The sequence below is a fragment of the Rana temporaria genome, chromosome 2 (genome assembly GCF_905171775.1).
Source record: "Rana temporaria chromosome 2, aRanTem1.1, whole genome shotgun sequence".
Classification (NCBI taxonomy): domain Eukaryota; kingdom Metazoa; phylum Chordata; class Amphibia; order Anura; family Ranidae; genus Rana; species Rana temporaria.
The window spans coordinates 19670334-19694348 of NC_053490.1; the positions used below are offsets into that span (position 1 = coordinate 19670334).

At 47.1% G+C, this 24015-nt stretch overlaps 1 protein-coding gene across 1 annotated transcript in view; it reads right to left on the minus strand.

The window, feature by feature from the left end:
- The window catches only part of INTS4 (integrator complex subunit 4), an 83740-nt gene that overhangs the window by 46528 nt on the left and 13197 nt on the right, over positions 1-24015 (minus strand). Inside the window, exons 7-13 of the mRNA XM_040339947.1 lie at positions 16573-16661; positions 14033-14153; positions 10723-10794; positions 8987-9161; positions 7250-7455; positions 2572-2714; positions 1321-1436 (exon numbers count right to left, since the gene is read on the minus strand). Of these exons, the coding sequence (XP_040195881.1) occupies positions 1321-1436; positions 2572-2714; positions 7250-7455; positions 8987-9161; positions 10723-10794; positions 14033-14153; positions 16573-16661 (922 nt within the window). The remainder of the gene's footprint in view (positions 1-1320; positions 1437-2571; positions 2715-7249; positions 7456-8986; positions 9162-10722; positions 10795-14032; positions 14154-16572; positions 16662-24015) is intronic.

Sequence of the window (24015 nt, forward strand, 5' to 3'; positions counted from 1 at the left end):
AGGCTACACATTTAACCCCTTCCTCACCCCCTAGTGTCAACCCCTTCCCTGCCAGTCACATTTATACAGTAATTAGTGCATTTTTATAGCACTGATCGCTGTATAAATGTGAATGGTCCCAAATTTGTGTCAAAAGCGTCGGCCGCAATATCGCAGTTCCAATAAAAAGCGCAGATCGCCGCCATTACTAGTAAAAAAAAAATATATAATAAAAAGAAATCATAATTCTGTTCCCCATTTTGTAGGCGCTATAAATTTAGCGCAAACCAGTCGCTTATTGCGATTTTTTTTTTTTACAAAAATACGTTGAAAAATACGTATCGGCCTTACCTGAGAACTTTTTTTTTTAAATTGGGATATTTATTATAGCAACAAGTAAAAAAAATATATATTTTTTTTAAATTGTCGCTCTTTTTTTGTTTATAGCGCAAAAAATAAAAACCGCAGAGGTGATCAAATAACACCAAAAGAAAGCTCTATTTGTGGGGAAAAAAGGACGTCAATTTTGTTTGGGAGCCACGTCGCACGACCGCGCAAATGTCAGTTAAAGCGACGCAGTGCCGGAAGCTGAAATTTCACCTGGGCACGAAGGGGGTTTATGTGCCCAGTAAGCAAGTGGTTAAAAGGAAACCTGTCCTGAGGGAATTCTGGAGCCTTCAACTACTGAGGTCTTCTGCTGAAAGTGCTATTTGCATGGCTATCATGTTATCCTGCGGGTTTTGACTGTCACTGACCTGAAACAATCATGGATATATAAGAACTTCTGAATTAACTTTTCGTTCTGTTCTGGGTTAGCGGCTCCGAAATTACTTAGAGGAACTGCGGCCATCCTCCTCGTTTTTTTTGCCCCCGCTTACCTGATGGTGGTATCTTCCCATTTCAGATACCCATCCATCCAGTAGATTCAGCGTTGATCCGCTCAGATTATCTCATGCATAGCCGCAGCTCCGTCCTGCGCCACCATGTTCTCTCTGGCGTCATCGAGAGGCCCGCGGGCTCTTCTGGGTTCAACGGGTTGGGCCTCTCGATGACGCGATGATAGGCCTGCCCCCTCCTTCTGTTCAATGAAAGGCTATGCATCCTCGGGTATGTGATGTACATATCCTAGGAGGCAAAAATGACCTATTCCTGCAGAGGAAGGGAGGAAGGGGGTGAAGAGGCAGGAGCTTCCTCAGGAAGATGAGGGTCCACTTTAGGCTAATGGGTTAGCAATACAACCAGGAAAGTAACAAGCGCAGTAATGGCGATCACTATCCTTCCCACACTCAGCCATCTTGTCTGGTCAATGTAGCACAAAAAGCATATACTAAAAATGGATACAGGATGGATTGTCCATATCAGGCTCTGGCACGTCAAAGAAAGGGTGGGACCCCAGGAGATCAGGAACCAGTGACAGGACCAGGGTGGGGTGTCTGCTGCCCAGGAACTTCAAACATCTGCGGAACAGGAAATGCAAACAGAGACAGTAAGTTTATGCAAAGTATATACATCAAAACTGCACTCTGACCTGTGTCCCTGCTGGGGGAAATTTACCCCCGCTTTCTCTCCCAGTGAATGTTGCTACCTGGATATACAGGCCCGGATTCAGATAGGAGATACGATGGCGTATCTCCGGATACGCCGTTGTATCTCTGAGTGCGGGCCGTCGTATCTATGCAACTAATTCAGAGAATCAGTTACACATAGATCTCCCTAAGATCCGACCGGCGTAAGTGTCTTACACCATCGTATCTTAGGCTGCATATTGACGCTGGCCGCTAGGTGGCGCTTCCGTATAGTTACGCGATGAATATGCTAATTAGGTAGATACGTATTCTTATACCTATTTTTGGTAAAAAAAAAAAATCGCAATAAGCGTTTATCGATTGGTTTGCGCAAAATTTATAGCGTTTACAAAATAGGGGATAGTTTTATTGCATTTTTATTATTATTTTTTTTTTTTACTACTATTGGCGGCGATCAGCGTTTTTTTTTCGTGACTGCGACATTATGGCGGACACTTCGGACAATTTTGACACATTTTTGGGACCATTGTCATTTTCACAGCAAAAAATGCATTTAAATTGCATTGTTTATTGTGAAAATGACAGTTGCAGTTTGGGAGTTAACCACAGGGGGCGCTGTAGGAGTTAGGGTTCACCTAGTGTGTGTTTACAACTGTAGGGGGGTGTGGCTGTAGGACTGACGTCATCGATCGAATCTCCCTTATAAAAAGGATCACTCGATCGATACGCCGCCACAGTGAAGCACGGGGAAGCCGTGTTTACATACGGCTCTCCCCGTTCTTCAGCTCCGGGGAGCGATCGCGACGGAGCGGCTATAAACGAATAGCCGCGCCGTCGTCCCGGATCGCTCCCCGAGGTCTCGATCGGACCCCCCATCCGCTAGAAGGCAAGGACGTATATATATGCCCATCTGCCTGTCCGTGCCATTTTGCGGACGTAAATAGTCGTGCGGCGGGCGTTAAGGGGTTAATCCAGCCCTGCACACAATGATCAGCCCATCAAATGTACATCCCTGTAATCAGATCTGTGAAAAATTGTGAGTTGAGCCCATTTGTATGATAGTTACTTCCAGATGGAGTCGCGGTCGGTGGGATATTTGGACATGTTCTTGAGAAGCTCCACCAGGGCCATGTTAATGCATTCTTTGGTTGACACATTGGTGCAGCACAGCAGTTCATGCAAGGCCTCTCGAATGTCACGGGAAGAGTCCTACAAGAAAAAGGAAAGCATGGCGAATCAGTCAGAGTTTCTCTTTACCACTCTTACACACTTATACCATTTACTTATATATTTTTTTTCCCCTTTTCCAAATTGCATAAAAAAAATAAAAAGTAAAATTAAAAAAAAAATTCCACATGCCGACACAGTGCCAAGGGTGCATCCCAACAGTTGCCTCTTTTCCCCCCTCAATGGTTTCCAACTTTCCATTATTTAATGCAATTTCTAAACATAATTGTTACATCAACAGCTCACTGATCACACCAATGTTCTGTACATCATTTCAGGGGTTCCCCGAAATCTCAAACTTTTTGCCAAGGGTTCCCCCAAAGTAAATAGGTTTGACAAACCCTTCTCTAGTGGAGTTGCTGGTTCCCCTTCTGCACAGGCTATGTACAGCCCAATTACGAGGTCACTGCTATTTTTATATGGAAATATCTGGGTTACAAAGACGTTTGAAGAACATTATATTGAATTCTTTATGGCATTTGCAAAATCTATGGCCCGGATTCAAAGAGATTTGCCCCTTTTTTACGGAGGCACAGGGCAGCGTTTTTGCCCTGCGCCCCCGCAAATTATCTGCGCTGCGCGTGATTCACGGAGCAGTAGCTCCGTAAATTGCGTGTGCGCTCTTTAAAATTGCCCTGCGTAAGGGCGCCTAATGTAAATAATCCCGTAGGGGGCGGGAATCATTTAAATTAGGCACCGAGCGTAGAGCGCATGCTCCGTCGGGAAACTTTCCCGACGTGCATTGCGGCAAATGACGTCGCAAGGACGTCATTTGCTTCCAAGTGAACGTGAATGGCGTCCAGCGCCATTCACGAATCACTTACGCAAACGACGTGAAATTCAAATTTGGCGACGCGGGAACGACAGGTATCCTTTAGAATTGGCTGCCCCTGCTATTAGAAGGGGCAGCCTTACGCTAAACACGCCGTACGGAAACAACGTAACTTGCGTACGCAGGGCTCACGCAACATTGTGAATCGGTGTTAGTATGCAATTTGCATACTATACACTGAGCACAATGGGAGCGCCCCCTAGCGGCCATCGCAAGAATGCAGCCTGAGATATGCGTGGCATAAGAGCCTTATGCCACGCAGATTTTAGGCTGCAGTCGGCGTTACGATGTTCCTGAATCAGGAGCATTCGTAACGCCGGCGCAAGTCAGCAATTGCGGTGCGTAACTATGGTTACGCAGGCGCGATTGCTCTCTGAATCCGGGCCTATGTTGATAACCGGTTTTGCGCTCAGAGTTCAGTTTTATTATACTAAATACTCACATTATTCAACCACATGCCGTTAGCAGAATAAATTGGCCCTTTAAAAAAGGGAGGTAAAAAAAAAAAATTAGGAATCATACTAACCTAGGTGGATGAAGCATCGGTCCCATGCTGCATCTGTCCCCCAGCACCTCCACACTGAGAACCGAGCGATCAAACACCGCCACTCGCTCGGTTCTCACAGCTCCCTGCGCAGAGAGTTGCTGAGTGGAGTGCGGAGCTGTGGAGGGAGGCAGCCTCTCAGGCTCTCAGCTGCTCATCGAGAGGCTGAGCCGGACGTCCGTCCCAGGATCTGGCGAATCATTGCTCCGTGGTAGTCCAACCCCTGAAAAACAACCCCACTCCATAATTCCCCCTCCACCAAACCAAAATGATTTGGGGAAGTTCCACTTTAAGTTCCCCTCCCCTAATTTGCAAATTATTTTTGGAGGGGGGGGTACCTACTTATGACAGACACCCGCTCCCACCTTGGCTAGTATCCAAGTGGAATTTCTCCTCTCCCTGCAGTCTTCCTGGAGACATCACAAGTTCCAGAAGACTGCAGGACCATTCACAAAGTGCAGTGGCCAACCGGCTGCCCACAATTAGGATGCCAGCACTGCGAACACAAAGGCTATTGAAGAACTAGCCCGGGTGAGGACGGTGCTGGAACCCTGGACAGGCAAGTGTCAATTTATTAAGAATAAGCAGCTACAGTATTTGTAGCTGCTGACATTTAATTTTTTTGGGCCCAGACGGAACCGTCTCTTTAAGCTGGTGTTCCACTTTAACAGTATTTGTACATATATCGCAACAGTAATAACAAATCCTTTTAATGGTTTCTTTAACAGACCAAGAGGGTAAAAATTTGTAGGGTTCAAATACACATTGGGCCGGAATCAGATACTTTGGAGTATCTTTAGGCGGGGCGTAATGTATCTCAGATACGTTGCGCCGCCGTAAATTAGGGCGCAAGTTCCGTATTCAGAAAGAACTTGCGCCCTTAGTAACGTATGTTGTCCGGCGTAAGCACGCCTAATTCAAATGGGCATGATGTGGGCGTGTTTTATTTAAATGAATGGTGACCCCGCGTATTGCGCCGTTCGTGGAAAAATCCCAGTGCGCATGCTCGAAATTACGCCGCAAATCGTCATTGCTTTAGACGTGAACGTAACTTACGTACAGCCCAATTCGCAAACGACGTAAAATTTTCAAAACTCGACGCAGGAACGACGTCCATACTTAACATAGGATACGCCTCATATAGCAGGGGTAACTTTACGCCGGAAAAAGCCTAATGTAAACAACGAAAAAAAATGCGCCGGACGTACATTATTGAATCGGCATATCTACCTAATTAGCATATTTCTTGTGTAAATATACGGAAGCGCCACCTAGCGGCCAGCGTAAATATGCAGCCCAAGATACGACGGTGTAAGACACTTAGGGATATCTATGCGTAACTGATTCTATGAATCAGTCGCATAGATACGACGCCGCACACTCAGAGATACGACGGCATATCCGGAGATACGCCGTCGTATCTCCTTTCTGAATCCGGGCCATTGGGTTCAGGCATGACACACCAGCCTTAACCACTAGCCGACCAGTCGCCACCGTTTTACGGCGGCAGGTCGGTTCAGCTGCGCGATATCACGTAATATAAAGTGATTTCGCATTTCAGCTACTAGGGGCGCGCACGCTCGTTACAGAGCGAGAACCGGGAGCTGTGTGTTTATAAAAACACACAGCTCTCGGTCCTGTCAATGTATGAACAGTGATCTGTCATTTCCCCTAGTCAGTCCCACCCCCCCCCTTCAGTTAGAACACACCTAGTGAACATATTTAACCCCTTTCCTCGCCCCCTAGTGTTAGCCCCTTCCCTGCCAGTGACATTTTTACAGCAATCAATGCATTTTTATAGCACTGATCGCTATAAAAATGCTAATGGTCCCAAAAATGTGTCAAAAGTGTCCGAAGTGTCCGCCATAATGTCGCAGTACCGATAAAAATCGCAGATTGCCGCCATTACTAGTAAAAAAAAAAATAATAAAAATTTCATAAAACTACCCCCTATTTTGTAGACGCTATGGGCCAGATCCACAGAGAGAGTACGCCGGCGTATCTACTGATACGCCGGCTTACTTTCAAATTTGCCGCGTCGTATCTTTAGTTTGAATCTTTAAACCAAGATACGACGGCTTTTGGCTTCGATCCGACAGGCGTACGGCTTTGTACGCCTTCGGATCGTAGGTGCAATACTTCGGCGCCCGCTGGGTGAAGTTTGCGTCGTTTTCCGCGTCGGGTATGCAAATGAGCTTTTTCCGACGATCCACGAACGTACGCGCGGCCGTCGCATTCTCTTACGTCGTCTCTAGTCGGCTTTTTGCGTCGTATAGTTAAAGCTGCTATTTTGCGGCGTATAGATAAACTTGCCATGTTAAAGTATGGCCGTCGTTCCCGCGTCGAAATTTGAATTTTTTTTTTTTTTGCGCAAGTCGTCCGTGAATAGGGATGGACGTAAGTCACGTCTAAGTTAAAAAAATTACGTAGTTGCGACGTCATTTCGCGCAAAGCACGGCGGGAAATTTCGAAACGGAGCATGCGCAGTTCAATCCGTGCGGGGACGCGCTTCATTTAAATGAATCACGCCCTCTACCCGCCGATTTGAATTCCGCCGCCAGAAATACACTACGCCGCCGTAAATTACGGTGCGAAATCTTTGAGGATTTGAAAGTACGCCAGGTAAGGTACGGCGGCGTAGCGTATCTCCGATACGCGGCGCAAGTGTAAATGTCTGTGGATCTGGCCCTATAACTTTTGCACAAACCAATCAATAAACCCTTTTTGCAATTTTTTTTAGCAAAAAATATGTAGAAGAATACGTATCGGCCTAAACTGAGGAAAAAAATTTTTTTTTATATATTTTTGGGGGATATTTATTACAGCAAAAAGTAAAAAAATATTCATTTTTTTTTCAAAATTGTCGCTCTATTTTTGTTAAATAAAAACCGCAGAGGTGATCAAATACCACCAAAAGAAAGCTCTATTTGCGGGGGGAAAAAGGACGCCAATTTTGTTTGGGAGTCACGTCGCACGACCGCGCAATTTTCAGTTAAAGCGACGCAGTGCTGAATCGCAAAAAGTGCCCCGGTCATTGACCAGCAAAATGGTCCGGGGCTGAAGTAGCTAAAGAGCACGTTAGGAGTTGTAGTTCTTAATTGTTTGGATTATTGCGGTCAACCACCCACCCCGATCTCTTACCTCCAGTACGGCCAGGATTGTGTCCAGCTGGTCCTCCCGCAGGGTAATGTTGTCAGAGATCTTACGCATGGTGTGGATGGACTGCAGTCTTACTTCTTCTATCTCATCGTTGAACATGTCCACCAGAAAGTCCAGACATTTTTCTGCGAACGGTGGCGAGGAACGAGCCAGCAGACACAAGGACTCCACTGCAGCGATTCTCACCTCTGCAGAGAAAGCGCAGGACAGATTGTTTATAAAAGACTCGAAAGCTGACTGAGCAATCTGTCCATAGTAATGCAATTCTATTACTTAAAGCTGAACTCCATGGGCCAGATTCAGGTACATCTGCGGCGGCGTAACGTATCGCATTTACGTTACACCGCCGCAAGTTTTACGGGCAAGTGCTTGATTCACAAAGCACTTGCCTGTAAAGTTGCGGCGGCGTAGCGTAAATCCCTCCGGCGCAAGCCCGCCTAATTCAAATGATCCGGGTAGGGGGCGTGGATCATTTCAATTAGGCGCGTTCCCGCGCCGAACGTACTGTGCATGCTCCGTTTTGAAATTTACCGCCGTGCTTTGCGCGAAATGACGTCGCACCGACGTCATTTTTTGAACGTAGACGTGAGTTACATCCTTTCCTATTCACGGACGACTTACGCAAAAAAATGTTTTTTTTTAAATTCGACGCGGGAACGACGCCCATACTTTAACATGGCAAGTCTATCTATACGCCACGAAACAGCAGCTTTAACTATACGCCGGGAAAAGCCGACTAGCAACGACGTAAGAGAATGCGACGGCCGCGTGAATCGCCGGAAAAAGCCAATTAGCATACCCGACGCGGAAAACGACGCAAACTCCACCCAGCGGGCGCCGAAGTATTACACCTACGATCCGAAGGCGTACGAAGCCGTACGCCTGTCAAATCGAAGCCAGAAGCCGTCGTATCTTGGTTTGAGGATTCAAACTAAAGATACGACGCGGCAAATTTGAAAGTACGCCGGAGTATCAGTAGATACGCCAGCGTACTTCTTCTGTGAATCTGGCCCCCATGTTTCCTGTCACTTTAAATTCCTTAGTTTGTTTGGTGCAAACAAACTTTTTCCTTCACTGATGGCTGCACTGGCTCAAAGCACGGTATGAACTGTAAGCTTCAGCTACATACAGTACACAGTGGCAGGCTCTGGCTGTGAGACAGAGACTTCCATTCTCACAACAAAAACAGAGTCGGTCTGAGTAGCGCTCAGCCCTTCAGAGGCAGCTTTGTATTCTGTGAATGAATACAAAGCTTCCTCTGATTCGCTTAGGTGGAAATATGGGCTGGTGACCTCACAATCTCCACCTCAAGTAATCAGAGTAAGCTTTGAATTCATTCGCAGAATACAAAGCTGCCTCTGAATGGATGAGCACCACTTAGACCAGGGATATGCAGTTAGCGGACCTCCAGCTGTTGCAGAACTAAAGTTAAATACGGTTAAATCGGCGTAAATACGGGGGGGCTTTTAAAGTTTTATTTAGGAAAATAAATTGGTGAATTGGGTGGAAGCGGGGTTTGCCCAGAGATGGGCTTAAAGGTAAAATTAAATCACTGTGGCGATTAATAAATCCACACACACTGAAACAAAGGACTTGTCTACAGCAGCCAATAAAATGTGATGTTTTATTCTCCCTGTGCTGCTTAGTAAACGGACGCTGACCCCCAATTTGTTGACAGTTGGAAGTACAACTGTACTTTCTATAATCTAGTCTCCATACCGTACATCTCGTCCTCCAGACCATGAACGAACGCTCCGCAGGCTCCCGACTCGATCAGGTTCACAGCTTCTGTGTCCAGCTCTTCTCTGGGTGCGTCGTCTCCCCACTTCCTACCACTGGAGAACTCCCCGGAGCTGTACAACTCCTTGGCCCGCTCGTGTGCCGTTCTCTTCCTCTGTGTGCCAAGAATTATGCAATTAGATCGTTTGTTACCTGGTAATTCAATTTCCAAGAATCCTCCAACACATGAGAGAGAGTGTAGCTCTGCCCATCTAAACCAGGACAGACAAGAATTTGTATCAAGCTCAGACTCCATGCCTCTGTACCACCAACCCTTTCTAGCTATCAGAAGGTCGTCTTTTAAAAGTTAAAATGGCTTCCCAATTTGATCACTGATTGGCTGCCACAGTGATCCCATAGCTGATCACGTTGAAGACACAAGCCAGTTATCGGCATGCCTTTTCTCACGCTGTGCCGATAACCGGCTTGTGTAAAAGGGACATCTACACTGATAATCAGGGCACTGATTATCAGTGCACTCCCATCAGTGCCACCCATCAGTGCTGCCAATTAGTACCCACCAGTGCCCATAAGTGCCTCCTCAGTATCACCCATCAGTGCTGCCAATTAGTACCCATCAGTGCCTCCTCAGTGTCACCCATCAGTGCTGCCAATTAGTACTCACCAGTGCCTCCTCAGTGTCATCCATCAGAGCAGCCTGCCATCGGAGCAGCCCCCTCCTCAGTGTCACCCATCAGAGCAGCCCGCCATCGGAGCAGCCCCCTCCTCAGTGTCACCCAACAGAGCAGCCCGCCAACAGAGCAGCCCGCCAACAGAGCAGCCCGCCAACAGAGCAGCCCGCCAACAGAGCAGCCCGCCAACAGAGCAGCCCGCCAACAGAGCAGCCCGCCAACAGAGCAGCCCGCCAACAGAGCAGCCCGCCAACAGAGCAGCCCGCCAACAGAGCAGCCCGCCAACAGAGCAGCCCGCCAACAGAGCAGCCCGCCAACAGAGCAGCCCGCCAACAGAGCAGCCCGCCAACAGAGCAGCCCGCCAACAGAGCAGCCCGCCAACAGAGCAGCCCGCCAACAGAGCAGCCCACCCTCAGAGCAGCCCACCCTCAGAGCAGCCCACCCTCAGAGCAGCCCACCCTCAGAGCAGCCCACCCTCAGAGCAGCCCACCCTCAGAGCAGCCCACCCTCAGAGCAGCCCACCCTCAGAGCAGCCCACCCTCAGAGCAGCCCACCCTCAGAGCAGCCCCCCCTCAGAGCAGCCCACCCTCAGAGAAGCCCACCCTCAGAGAAGCCCACCCTCAGAGAAGCCCACCCTCAGAGAAGCCCACCCTCAGAGAAGCCCACCCTCAGAGAAGCCCACCCTCAAAGCAGGAGAAAAATGACAGGTTTGCAAAAATTTATAACAAACTATGAAAAACTTGTCGGTCTTTTTTAGTTTTATTTGGCAAAAAATAAAAACCCCAGTGGTGAATAAATTCCACCAAAAGAAAGCTCTATTTATGTGGAAAAAAATAAAACAAGCGTGATAAACATTTCATTTGGGTACAGTGTTACATGACCGCACAATTGTCATTCAAAAGTGTGACTGCACTGAAAGCTGAAAATTGGCCTGTGCAGGAAGAGGGTAAAAGTGCCCAGAAGGCAAGGGGTTAAATTATGTCATATCACATCTTTGTCAAATGATGCCCACACATTCCCAATTCATGAGACAGGATACTTTACCCGCAGGTCAGACATTAGCTTCTTGTCCAAGGTCTGCTCTAGGAACTGGGAACCGACCTGCAGCATTGATCCCTGTAGTACAGAATAAGAGGTGGTACGAGAAATCAGTGAGTATTAACAGACTACAGACAGTTCATTGCGTGCAAAACACTACGAAATAGCAGATCACAACTGTTAAGTCCCCTCCTCTTTAAAAACCATTGGGGTAGATTCAGCTAGGGGCGCGTACTGCTACGGCGTAATTGCTAAGTAGCGCCGGCGTATCAACTTTCTGTATTCAGAAAGCTCGATACGCCGACTGTAGCCTAAGATACGACTGGCATAAGTCTCTTATGCCGTCGTATCTTAGGGTGCAATCTGACGCTGGCCGCTAGGTGGCGCACCCGTAGTTGTCAGCGTAGAGTATGCAAATTGCATACTAACGCCAATTCTCGTCGTTTTTACGATACGCCTCTGTAAATTACTGGAGCTACACTTCATTCACGAAGCATTTGCTCCGTAATTTGCGGCGGCGTTTCGTAAAAGGGGCCGGAGTAAGCGCGTGTAATTTAAATTATCCCGTAGGGGGCGTGGATCATTTAAATTAGGCGCGTTTCCGCGCCGAACATACTGCGCATGCTCCGTCTGGAAAATTTCCCGACGTGCATTGCGGTAAATGACGTCGCAAGGACGTCATTGGCTTCGACGTGAACGTAAATGGCATCCAGCGCCATTCACGAACGAGTTACGCAAATTTTGAAAACGCGATGCGGGAACGACGTCCATACTTACCATTGGCTGCGCCTCCTAATAGCAGGAGCAGCCTTACGGCCAAAACGACGTACGCGAACGATGTAAAAAACGAGCGCCGGCCGTGCGTACGTTTGAGAATTGGCGTTAGTATGCAATTTGCATACTCTACGCTGACAACTACGGGTGCGCCACCTAGCGGCCAGCGTCAGATTGCACCCTAAGATACGACGGCATAAGAGACTTATGCCAGTCGTATCTTAGGCTACAGTCGGCGTATCGAGCTTTCTGAATACAGAAAGTTGATACGCCGGCACTACTTAGCAATTACGCTGCGTATCTATGGATACGCAGGCGTAATTGCTTTCTGAATCTACCCCATTGTCACCTTGCCCATTTAGGGCAAAAGGAGAGGGACCTGGCAGAGAGACACAGTGCTTCTGAATGAAGCAGGAGATTCCTCCCCTGTGACAGTGCTTGGGTCTAGCAGCCAATTACACACAACTAAGGCAATGATCTCGTCTGTTCCCTTTAACTTTTTTTGTCTACATGCCTGTGTTTCAGCAACTGCTGAGTTCTATGTTGGTCTGTAAGCTAAAGTGTCCATAGACAGAACCTGAGTATGTATGTTATGCGGCTGTCCAGAGTGGTGTGCACTCCGTTCCGCCATACATGTACATTAGACGGCACAGAGAAGATTAAACCACTTGAAGTTCAGAACTTTTTTTGGACACTTTTTGTATACATGCGCCAATCAATTTATTTTTTTTGCTTGAAAATTACTTAGGACCCCAAAAAACATCTCTCTCTCTCTCTCTGCGAGAATAATTAGTTCCAGAAACATGCTTCTAATCTAAAGCACTTGTATATGAAGGCATTTTTTTTGTTGCGTGTATATATTTTGTTTAGATGTCCTAAAGAATAAAATGGCGGGTTTTGCAAGGATTTATACACGGTATTTGCGCTGCCTCTTTCGAACACAAATTTTTGGGAAAAAAATATACTTTAAATAATTTTAGTGCATACAAACACCATTATAAATATCCAATTTTTTTGTAAAAAATATAAAAAAAGAGTAAATAGATCACCCAACATTTCACGCTTTAAAAACACATCGCTCATGGAATGGCGCCAACCTACGGTATTTAAAAAATCTCAATAGTGAACATGTTAAAAGCTTTTGCGGGTAATCAGTTTAGCGTTACATAGGAGGTCTGGTGCTAAAATTGCCCTCACTCTGACATTTGTGGCGATTGTAACGGACATATGCATGCTGCCGGGACAGTTATAGTCTTCATACAGGGAGGACTACAAGGAACTGCATGGCTTGTCACAATTGGATGTACCACATTGTATTCTGAGCTCAAAGGGTTAATTGGACAAGTCTCTTTCATTGCTGAATGCTAATGTTCCCTTCGCATAGCTAATGAGAACTCTCTCTTGTGTAGGTAACAGCCCCCCCTGTGAGGTGTATGCTGATGGGGATTATGTGTGAGTGATAATTGTTTTAAAGGTTAATTGAATTCTATTGAGAAAGGAATGTGCCTGGCCAGAAAATGTTAAGTGGTTTGCGGTGCCGAAGCGTCTAGAGACTGGTCAAGTGATTAATTCAAGGAGATGTCATTGTTTCAGGGGGTCTGTGTTGAAGCCCCCTACTGGGTGAAGGGGGGGGGGGCGGAAACTGTCATTGTTCTTGTAACAGTTGTAAGCAGATATAAGCAGGTGAAATATGCCAAATAAAGGGAGTCTGCTTGACCCTTCAAACGTAGCCCGTCTCGTACATTGGAAGGGCGTTCGATGGGATATACCGGCGGTACCTGCATATCGCAGCTTGCCAGGGAAAAGGACGTCTCCAACGGCTGAGACCCTCACACCAGTGGGTAGCCGTTACAGTGATACTTCACATGTGGTGCGATAACCATTTACACATGGGTGCAGAACCAACGTGTGCATTTGCATGCGAACACTGGGGACAACATTTTTTATTTTATTATTTATTTTTTTATCATTATACTGTGTTTCTTTAAAAAAAAAAAAACTTTTATTGCTTGAATGTAAACATCCCTTTTGACAGCAATAGGCAGCAACAGGTACTCTTTTTGGAGAGATCTGGGGTCTATTAGACCCCAGATGTCTCCTCTGCCCTTAAAAGCATCTGATCCCACCAAGATTTATGTGATCAAATACTTTTACAATTTAAAAATAGCGCCATTTACATTCAGGGAAACTGAAAAAGACAAAATACTTGTCGCTTCCAGTTTCCTTTACCATAAAGATGATCAGAGACCTTCTGGTCCTCGATCAGCTCTATATTAAGTCAACAGAGCTGCCAGCTTAATTTTCGGGCTCACCGGTGGGACAATAGAGTTTGGAGAGGCACCGGCAGGTTTGGGGGTAGGTTCCTGCCGCCTGTAAAAGCCATCCAGCGGCTAATTAGCCGCTAGGATGGCTTTTACAAAAAAAAGGTAATTGCCTCAAGAAAAACAATACCAAGATAATGCATCTAGCTGCAGTCTGTATACCACTTAAAAGCCGCACCGTATATGTACATTAGTGGATGTACAAAAAAAAAAAAACTCACCAGAAGCTTGCAGGCTTGAACACGGACTACCCATGACCCATCGCTGACCATGTGACAGACCTTGCCGAAAGCATCATCCACCAGGCGGATCTCCTCATTGGAGGATGGAATGGGAACAATGCTGGAGAGGGAGAAGAAAGAGTTAAGCCCCATACACATTATCAGTTTTCCTGCAGGTTTTTCTCTTTAGGTTTATCAAAACCATGTAGTGCAAGGGCCTGCCTGATTGCATATGAATTTAAACTATTAAGGTTTGACCTCATATTAGATGTTTTTGGTAAACCTAAAGAGAAAAACCTGCAGGAAAACTGATAGTGTGTATGGGGCTTTACACCCAGAACACACAGCAGGGACAAATAAGTTTTCCCTTTACATGTGATATGGCAAAACACATACACACCCACTGGCCACTTTATTAGGTACACCTTGTGAGTCCCGGGTTGGACCCCTTTTGCCTTCATTCTTGGTGGCATAGATCCAACAAGGTGGGTGTTGGAAACATTCCTCAGAGATTTTGCTCCATAGTGACATGATGACATCACAGTTGCTGCCGATTTGTCGGCTGCACATCTCCATGATCCCAAAGGCGCTCTATTGGATGAGATGTGGTGAGTGTGGAGGACATTGGAGTACAGTGACCTCATTGTCCAGTGGTGAGATGATTGGATCTTTGTGACATGGTGACATTATCCTGCTGGAAGGAGCCATCAGAAGATGGGGACACTGTAGTCATAAAGGGATGGACATGGTCAGCAACAATACTCAGGTAAGTCGTGGTGTTTAAACGATGCTCAATTGGTACTAAGGGGCCCAAAGTGTGCCAGGAAAATATCCCCCCCACCATTACACCGCCAGCCTACAAGGATACAAGGCAGGACGGATCCATGATTTCATGTTGTTTACACCAAATTCTGACCCGACCATCTGAATGTCACAGCTGAAATTGAGACTCATCAGACCAGGCAACGTTTTTCCAATCTTCTATCGTCCAATTTTAGTGATCCTGTGCCAATTGTAGCCTCAGTTTCCTGTTCTTAGCTGACAGGAGTGGCACCCGGTGTGGTCTTCTGCTGTTGTAGCCCATCTGCTTCAAGGTTTGATGTGTTGTGTGTTCAGAGATGGTATTCTGCATACCTTGGATGCAACGAGTGGTTATTTACCGTATTTATCGGGGTATAGCGCGCTCCCGCGTATAGCGCGCACCCCTGAAGTTGCCCCGAATTCCTGTGGAAAAAAGATTTTTTGTACTTACAGTTTTGGTGTCTTGTGCGGCGTCCATCGGCGGCCTCGTCGGGTCCGGCGTCCGTCTGCGGCTTCGGGTGTCCTCTTCGTCGGGTCCGGCGTCCTTGCCGCTCGTTTCCCGCGCCGACATATACAGAGTGCAGTACACTCGTGCATAGTTGGGCAGGCTCGGCTACTCTCACGCTGACGTCTTGTACGTCCAGAACGTCAGCGCGAGAAAAGCCGAGACTGCCCGACAATACACGAGTGTACTGCGCTCTATACATGTCGGCGCAGTATTCAAAACTCGGCGCGGGTATCGGCGTATACCGCGCACCCACGATTTTGCCCTGATTTTCAGGGCAAAAAAGTGTGCGGTATACGCCGATAAATACGGTAAGTTACTGTTTCCTTTCTATCATTTCGATCCAGTCTGTCATTCTCCTCTGACAACAACAAGGCATTTTACTCCACACAACTGCCGCTCACTGGATATTTTCTCTGTAAACCCAAGAGATTATTGTGTGCGAGAATCCCAGTAGATCAGTTTTTGAAATACTCAGACCAGCCCGTCTGGCACCAACAACCATGCCACGTTCAAAGTCACTTAAAGGATCACTAAAGGAATTTTTTTTTTTTTTAGCTAAATAGCTTCCTTTACCTTACTGCAGTACTGGTTTCATGTCCTCATTGTTCATTTTTGCTTTGAAGTTGCTGTAATTCTGCTGTGATCTCCACACTTCCTGCTTGTCTGGCTCCTTATGAAAAATCTCATTGCAGCTTTTCACTGTGGTCCAAGCTGTGTGTCTAAAACTCCTCAGAACCAATCAGATTCATTTTAAAAACAAAACACTGCCCTGGATTTGTTTGTTTTTGTTCTGTGGGTCTCTTTACTTCACAGAAACATGAAACCAGTTTAAAAACGAAAGTGAAACTAGAGGTACATTATATGATTGATTTTTATCTATTTTTAATCATTTTTAAAAGGAATCAGTTAACTTTTATGTCTCTATACCCTGTAAACAGTCATTTCAGCAAAAAAAAATGTTTTCCTTTAGTGACCCTTTAAACTCCCTTCTTCCCCATTCTGATGCTCAGTTTGAACTTCAGGTCGTCTTCACCACATCTAGATGCCCGCGAATGCATTAACTTTCTGCCATGCGATTGGCTGATTAGCAATTTGTGTTACCAATTGAACAGGTGTAACCTAATAAAGTGGCCAGTATATATATATATATATTCTGTATACATGCATTGTGTAATTTCTTTTCAGGACAAGTTTACTTCGCTAAAGAGAAAAAAAAAAATACAAAAATTACCTTTCTGGATAGAGCTGACTTAAAACCCAACCGAGTTCCACGGCAACACTACGCACTTGTTCAAAGTCATCTGTGAGCAGCTTACAAGCCTGTATATGAAACACAAGGGCCATTATTGTCACCTAATATATATTAAAGGGGTTGTAAAGAATATAATATATATATGTTTTTTTTTTTAAATAACAAACATGTCATACTTACCTGTGCAGTTCGTTTTGCACACAGTTGGCCGGATCCAGAAAAGACATACGACGGCATATCTCCTGATACGCCGTCGTATCTCTGAGTCCGGCCGTCGTATCTCTGCGCCTGATTCATAGAATCAGGTTACGCATAGATATCCCTAAGATCCGACCGGCGTAACTGTCTTACACGGTCGTATCTTAGACTGCAATTTCACGCTGGCCGCTAGGTGGCGCTTCCGTTCGTTTACGCAAGGAATATGCAAATTCGTATTTACGTCGATTCAGAAACGAACGACCGCCGGGGCTTTTTTTTTTACGTCGTTTGCGTTCGGCTTTTTACGGCGTAAAGTTACCCCTGCTATATGAGGGGTATGTGCGGCGTATCCTATGTTAAGTATGGCCGTCGTTCCCGCGCCGAGTTTTGAAATTTTTACGTCGTTTGCGCAAGTCGTTCGCGAATGCGGCTGGACGTAATTTACGCTCACGTCGAAAGCAATGACGTTTTGCAGCGGATATCCGAGCATGCGCACTGGGATGTTTTCACGAACAGCGCATGCGCCGTTAAAAAAAAAACGTAAAATACGCGGGGTCAAGCCTAATTTAAATAAAACACGCCCCCAACATCACCATTTGAATTACGCGGCCTTACGCCGCAACACATACGTTACGCCGCCGTAACTTAGGGCGCAAGTTCTTTCTGAATACAGAACTCGCGCCCAAAGTTACAGCGGCGTAACGTATCGGAGATACGTTACGCCGGCCGGACAGATACGCTCAGGAATCTGAATCAGGCCAAGTGGCTCTGATCCTCGTCTTCTGGGGTTCCGCGATGGCTGTCTCGGCTCCCCCCCACAAGTACTCAACACCTTCATGGGAAGCTCTCTTCCATGAGGGTTAGTTCTTGTGGGCGCGCTCCCATGATACAGCCGGCGGCTATAGCTGCACACTGTATCACTTGGCCCCGCCCCCCAACGCGCCACGTCATTGGATGTGATTGACAGCAACGCGATCCAATGGCTGCGCTGCCATCAAGCCATCCACTCTAACCAATCAACGGCCAGACTGAGCGGAGAAGAGGACGTCGGGGGGCGAGCGCTGCAGGTGAACGGGCTCAGGTAAGTAAAATGGGGGGTTGGGGGGGCCGTAACTGTCAGATGTTTTTTCACCTTAATGCAGGGTTTGACAAATTTGCTTGGAATCTAGGAGCCAGCTAAAAGAGTTAGGAGCCAGAAAACGCGCCCGTCCCGACGAGCTTGCACGCAGAAGCGAACACATACGCATATGTAAACGGTGTTCAAACCACACATGTGAGGTATCGCCGCGATTGGTAGAGCGAGAGAAATAATTCTAGCCCTAGACCCCCTCTAATTCAAAACATGCAACCTGTAGATTTTTTTTAAACGTCGTCTATGAAGATTTTAAAGGGTAAAAGTTTGTCGGCATTCCATGAGCGGATGCAATTTTGAAGCGTGACATGTTGGGTATGAATTTACTCGGCGTAACATTATCTTTCATAATATAAAAAAAAATGGGGATAACTTTACTGTTTTATTTTTTAATTAAAAAAGTGTGCTTGTAAGACCGCTGCGCAAATACGGCGTGACAGAAAGTATTGCAACGATCGCCATTTTATTCTCTAGGGCAGGGATAAGCAATTAGCAGACCTCCAGCTGTTACAAAACTACAAGTCCCATCATGCCTCTGTCTCTGGGTGTCATGCTTGTGGCTGTCAGTCTTGCTAAGCCTCATGGGAATTGTAGTTCTACAACAGCTGGAGGTCCACTAATTGCATATCCCTGCTCTAGGGTGTTAGGATAAAAAATATATATAATGTTTGGGGGTTCTAGTAAGAGGGAAGAAGATGGCTGTGAAAATAGTGAAAAATTACATTAGAATTGCTGTTTAACTTGTAATGCTTAACTTGTAATACCAACGGCCACCACCAGATGGCGCCAGCTTACACATCTGATGGTAATAACTTGTAATACCAACGGCCACCACCAGATGGCACCAGCTCACCCCCTTCCAAGCCAAGTCGCCAGGACCCTATTTCTAGTCGCCATGGCGACTGGGATTTGTCGAGCCCTGCCTTAATGCATAGGATGCATTAAGGTGAAAAACAAAAGACATGAACCTTTACAACCCCTTTAATAAGAAATTCCCATCAAACATGGTAGTCCGTCTTCACTATCAAGATGTCTGTGAGTGATTCAGATTTCATTTGTCGTTCTAGTTTGTGTTTAAAATCTATCTAGCTGGCAGTACAGAATGTTTTTATTTCATCAGATGAGCTCGGGCATGTTTAGATCAGAGTCCGAACCCACCGGAGCAATTCCACCAGGCAGTGATCATAAGTGACCAAGGCATTTCCTGCCACATGTGTACAAAAGGGCATATATACAGTCCCCTGCCCCCACCTATAAGTGGCCTTCGCAGCAAGGAGCTCATGGAAGGGCGACGCATGTAAAACAAAACCAAAGCAAATTCCCAGCTCAACTCACCAGCCAGCCTGCAACCAACTGAATTATCCTGTCTAACAGTTTGCACACATTTGCAAGTACATGCGCAAGCTGCAGAGCCACTCCACGCCATCCCAGTATTGTCGGCAGTTCTAACTGAGGTGCGGTGAGGGGACGCACTGGACACCTTTGCTGCCATTTTGCTATTTGCTGGGTGTCCAGTGTGCCCCTGTGCCTTTAACCACTTCAATACAGGGCATTTTCACCCCCTTCCTGCCCAGGCCAATTTTCAGCGCTGTCGCACTTTGAATGACAATTGCGCAATCATGCGACGCTGTACCCATTTAACATTTTTATCATTTTTTTCCCACAAATAGAGCTTTCTTTTAGTGGTATTTGATCACCTCTGTGGTTTTTATTTTTTGTGCTATAAACAAAAAAAAAAAAAGAGCTAAAAGTTGAAAATAACACAATATTTTTTACTTTTTTCTATAATAAATATCCCAATTTTATTTTTAATTTTAAATATTTTTTTCCGCAGTTTAGGCCGCTATGTATTCTTCTACATTTATTTATTTTTTAAATATCGCAATAAGTGTATATTGATTGGTTTGCGCAAAATAGCGTCTACAAAATAGGGGGTCGTTTTATAGCATTTTTATCATTTTTTTTTTTTTTTTTAACTAGTGATGGCGGTGATCTACGATTTTTACTGTGATTGTTACATTGCGGTGGACATATCGGACACTTTTCACACTATTTTGGGACCATTGACACTTATACAGCGATCGGTGCTATAAAAATGCACCGATTAATGTGTAAATGGCACTGGCAGCGAAGGGGTTAACACTAGGGGGCGAGGAAGGCGTTAAATGTGTTACCTAGGGAGTGGTTCTAACTATAGGGGGAGGGGACTCACAAGGGTAGGAGACCGATTGGTGTTCCTCTGTACTGGGAACACATGATCGGTCTCCTCTCCCCTGACAGGATGTGGATCTGTGCGTTTACACACACACATCCCACAGTCCTGCTCTGTTACCGGGCAATCGCGGCCGACAGGCACGCGCATCGGCTCCCGAGTGACGCGGCAGGTGTGTGCGCCCCCTAGACCAGTGGTCATCAACCCTGTCCTGCAGGGCCCACTAACAGGCCAGGTTTTATGTATTACCTTGGGGAGATGCAGTCTAGAATACTGCAATCACTGAGGAGCAAATGATATCATCTGTGATGTATTTCAGTTATCTTGCAAACCTGGCATGTTAGTGGGCCCTGCAGGACAAGGTTGATGACCACTGCCCTAGCCGACCGGGAAACCCAGGACGTCATATGATGCCCGCCCAGGATAGGAGATCCCTTCTGCGGATGTCATATGTCTATACGTGGGTAGGGAAACTGTTAAGGAGCGGGAGGGGGCCCTCGCTCTGCCCTCAGCTTATCCATCATTATGCATGTACTTCCACTATGGAGGCTCCTAAAAATGAATAGAGTTAGGACTGCAGATAATAATGGGGTGACTTGTCACGGCCGCTGCAGCTTGCACATGTATTTGCAAATGTGTGCAAACGAAACCCCTGTTTTTAAATGCAAACCGACAGAATAATTTGGTTGATTGCAGGCTGGTGAGCTGAGCTGGGAATTTTTCATTGGTTTTTGTTTTGCATGCATACACGCGTCTGCAGGGCACCAAATGCCTTGGTTGCTTATGATTGGCCAAATACAGCGACAGCTTTCTCATGGGATCTCTCAGGTGGGTTCCAGACTAGGATTAGAACACATGAGCTCATCCCTAATGAGGACCAAGTATACACTGGCTTATTGAAAGGTTTTCAATCGAAAGTAACCCAGGGTTTGATAAATTTGCTTGGAATCTAGGAGCCAGCTAAAAAAGTTAGGAGCCAGAAAACGCGCCCCGTCCGGACGAGCTTGCGCGCAGAAGCGAACACATACGTGAGCAGCGCCCGCATATGTAAACAGTGTTCAAACCACACATGTGAGGTATCGCCGCAATTGGTAGAGCGACAGCAATAATTCTAGCACTAGACCTCCTCTGTAACTCAAAACATGCAACCTGTAGATTTTTTTAAACGTCGCCGATGAAAATTTTAAAGGGTAAAAGTTTGTCGGCATTCCACAGCGGACGCAATTTTGAAGCGTGACATGTTGGGTATGAATTTACTCGGCGTAACATTATCTTTCATAATATAAAAAAAAAATGGGGATAACTTTACTGTTGTCTTATTTTTTAATTAAAAAAAAGTGTAATTTTTTCCCAAAAAAGTGCGCTTGTAAGACCACTGCGCAAATACGGCGTGACAGAAAGTATTGCAATGATCGCCAATTTATTCTCTAGGGTGTTAGGATAAAAAATATATATAATGTTTGGGGGTTCTAATTAGAGGGAAGGAGATGGCAGTGAAAATAGTGAAAAATGACATTAGAATTGCTGTTTAACTTGTAATGCTTAACTTGTTTTACCAACGGCCACCACCAGATGGCGCCAGCTCACATCTGGTGGCAATAACTTGTAATACCAACGGCTCACCACCAGATGGCACCAGCTCACAAAAAAAAAAAAAAATTTTGCCCACCTTCCAAGCCAAGGACACCATTTCTAGTCGCCATGGCGACCGGGATTTGTCGAGCCCTGAAGTAACCCAACCCTTCCCCTCTTTAGATATGTACCCATTTCCCACTGCCGCGGCCTCACGCAATGATAAGAATTATCTGTAGAAATGTTCTGTGTGCAAGTCACACAGATCTCCATAGAATTCAAAATGGCCCTGTCCTACAGACGCTGGGAAGAAGGCCCTCTAGAAATCTATAAGGATCTATTGCATAGGTGCAGCAAGAGCCCGGAGGATTTTCATGGAAGGATGTAAACCAGGGGTCGGCAACCCGGCGATCGCGAGAGGGCGACGGGTGGATCTTGTGTCTACAGTGCTCACCCCGCTATCAAAACAATTCCTTCCCAGAACACAGAAACAGCCAGCTCTGCATAACAGCTACACTGACTCCCGTGTGATCCTCACATCTGTCCCCCCATTTTCTACATCTCATACAGGCACTCTGTATAGATGTGAGGGGGAGGGGACAGAAAGCATCATGTCTAAACCAGCAGGTAAGGAACTGATCATTAGGGAAGGGCAAAACAGTATTGGGCTGTATACTCCTGACCCGTCGACGCCGCCCTATATACTCCTGACCCGTCGATGGCGCGCTATAGACTCCCGACCCGTCGACGGCGCCCTATAGACTCCCGACCCGTCGACGGCGCCCTATAGACTCCCGACCCGTCGACGCCGCCCTATAGACTCCCGACCCGTCGACGCCACCCTATACACTGCCGACCCGTCGGCGCCGCCCAATAGACTTCCGACCCGTCGACGCCCCCTATAGACTCCCGACCCGTCGACGCCCCCCTATAGACTCCCGACCCGTCGACGCCGCGCTATAGACTCCCGACCCGTCGACGCCGCGCTATAGACTCCCGACCCGTCGACGCCGCGCTATAGACTCCCGACCCGTCGACGCCGCGCTATAGACTCCCGACCCGTCGACGCCGCGCTATAGACTCCCGACCCGTCGACGCCGCGCTATAGACTCCCGACCCGTCGACGCCGCGCTATAGACTCCCGACCCGTCGACGCCGCGCTATAGACTCCCGACCCGTCGACGCCGCGCTATAGACTCCCGACCCGTCGACGCCGCGCTATAGACTCCCGACCCGTCGACGCCGCGCTATAGACTCCCGACCCGTCGACGCCGCGCTATAGACTCCCGACCCGTCGACGCCGCGCTATAGACTCCCGACCCGTCGACGCCGCGCTATAGACTCCCGACCCGTCGACGCCGCGCTATAGACTCCCGACCCGTCGACGCCGCGCTATAGACTCCCGACCCGTCGACGCCGCGCTATAGACTCCCGACCCGTCCACACCGCCCTATAGACTCCCGACCCGTCCACACCGCCCTATAGACTCCCGACCCGTCAACGGCGTGAAAACATACATTTAAACCGGAGCTCCACCCAAAAATAGAACTTCCGCTTTTCGGAACCCTCCCCCCTCTGGTGTCACATTTGCCACCTTTCAGGGGGGTGCAGATACCTGTTTAAGACACCCACTTCCGGTCACAGACTCCTGCCACTTTCCAAGCACCCTGCCCCATCCCCCCCCCCCTGCGCTGTCTCCTGGGAAACACAGTGGGCCGGATTTAAAGAGATTTGCGCATTTATTACGGAGGCGCAGGGCAACGATTTTGCCCTGCGCCCCCGCAATTTTTTTGTGCTGCCCTCGATTCACGGAGCATAAGCTCCATAAATTGCGCGGGCGCGCCAGAAAAATGCCCGGCGCAAGAGCACGCAATTTAAATGATCCCGCAGGGGGCGGGAATCATTTAAATTAGGCGCGTTCCCGCGCCGAGCGTAGAGCGCATGCTCCGTCGGGAAAGTTTCCCGACGTGCATTGCGGCAAATGACGTCACAAGGACGTCATTTGCTTCAAAGTGAACGTGAATGGCGTCCAGCGCCATTCACGATTCACTTACGCAAACTACGTAAAATTTAAATTTCGCGACGCGGGAACGACGGGTATACGTAACATTGGCTGCCCCTGCTAATAGCAGGGGCAGCCTTGCGCGAAAACCGCCGTACGTAAACGACGTAAATTGCGTACGCAGGGCTCGCGCAACGTTGTGAATCGGTGTTAGTATGCAATTTGCATACTATACACTGAGCACAACGGGAACGCCACCTAGCGGCCATCGCTAGAATGCAGCCTAAGATATGCGGGCATAAGAGC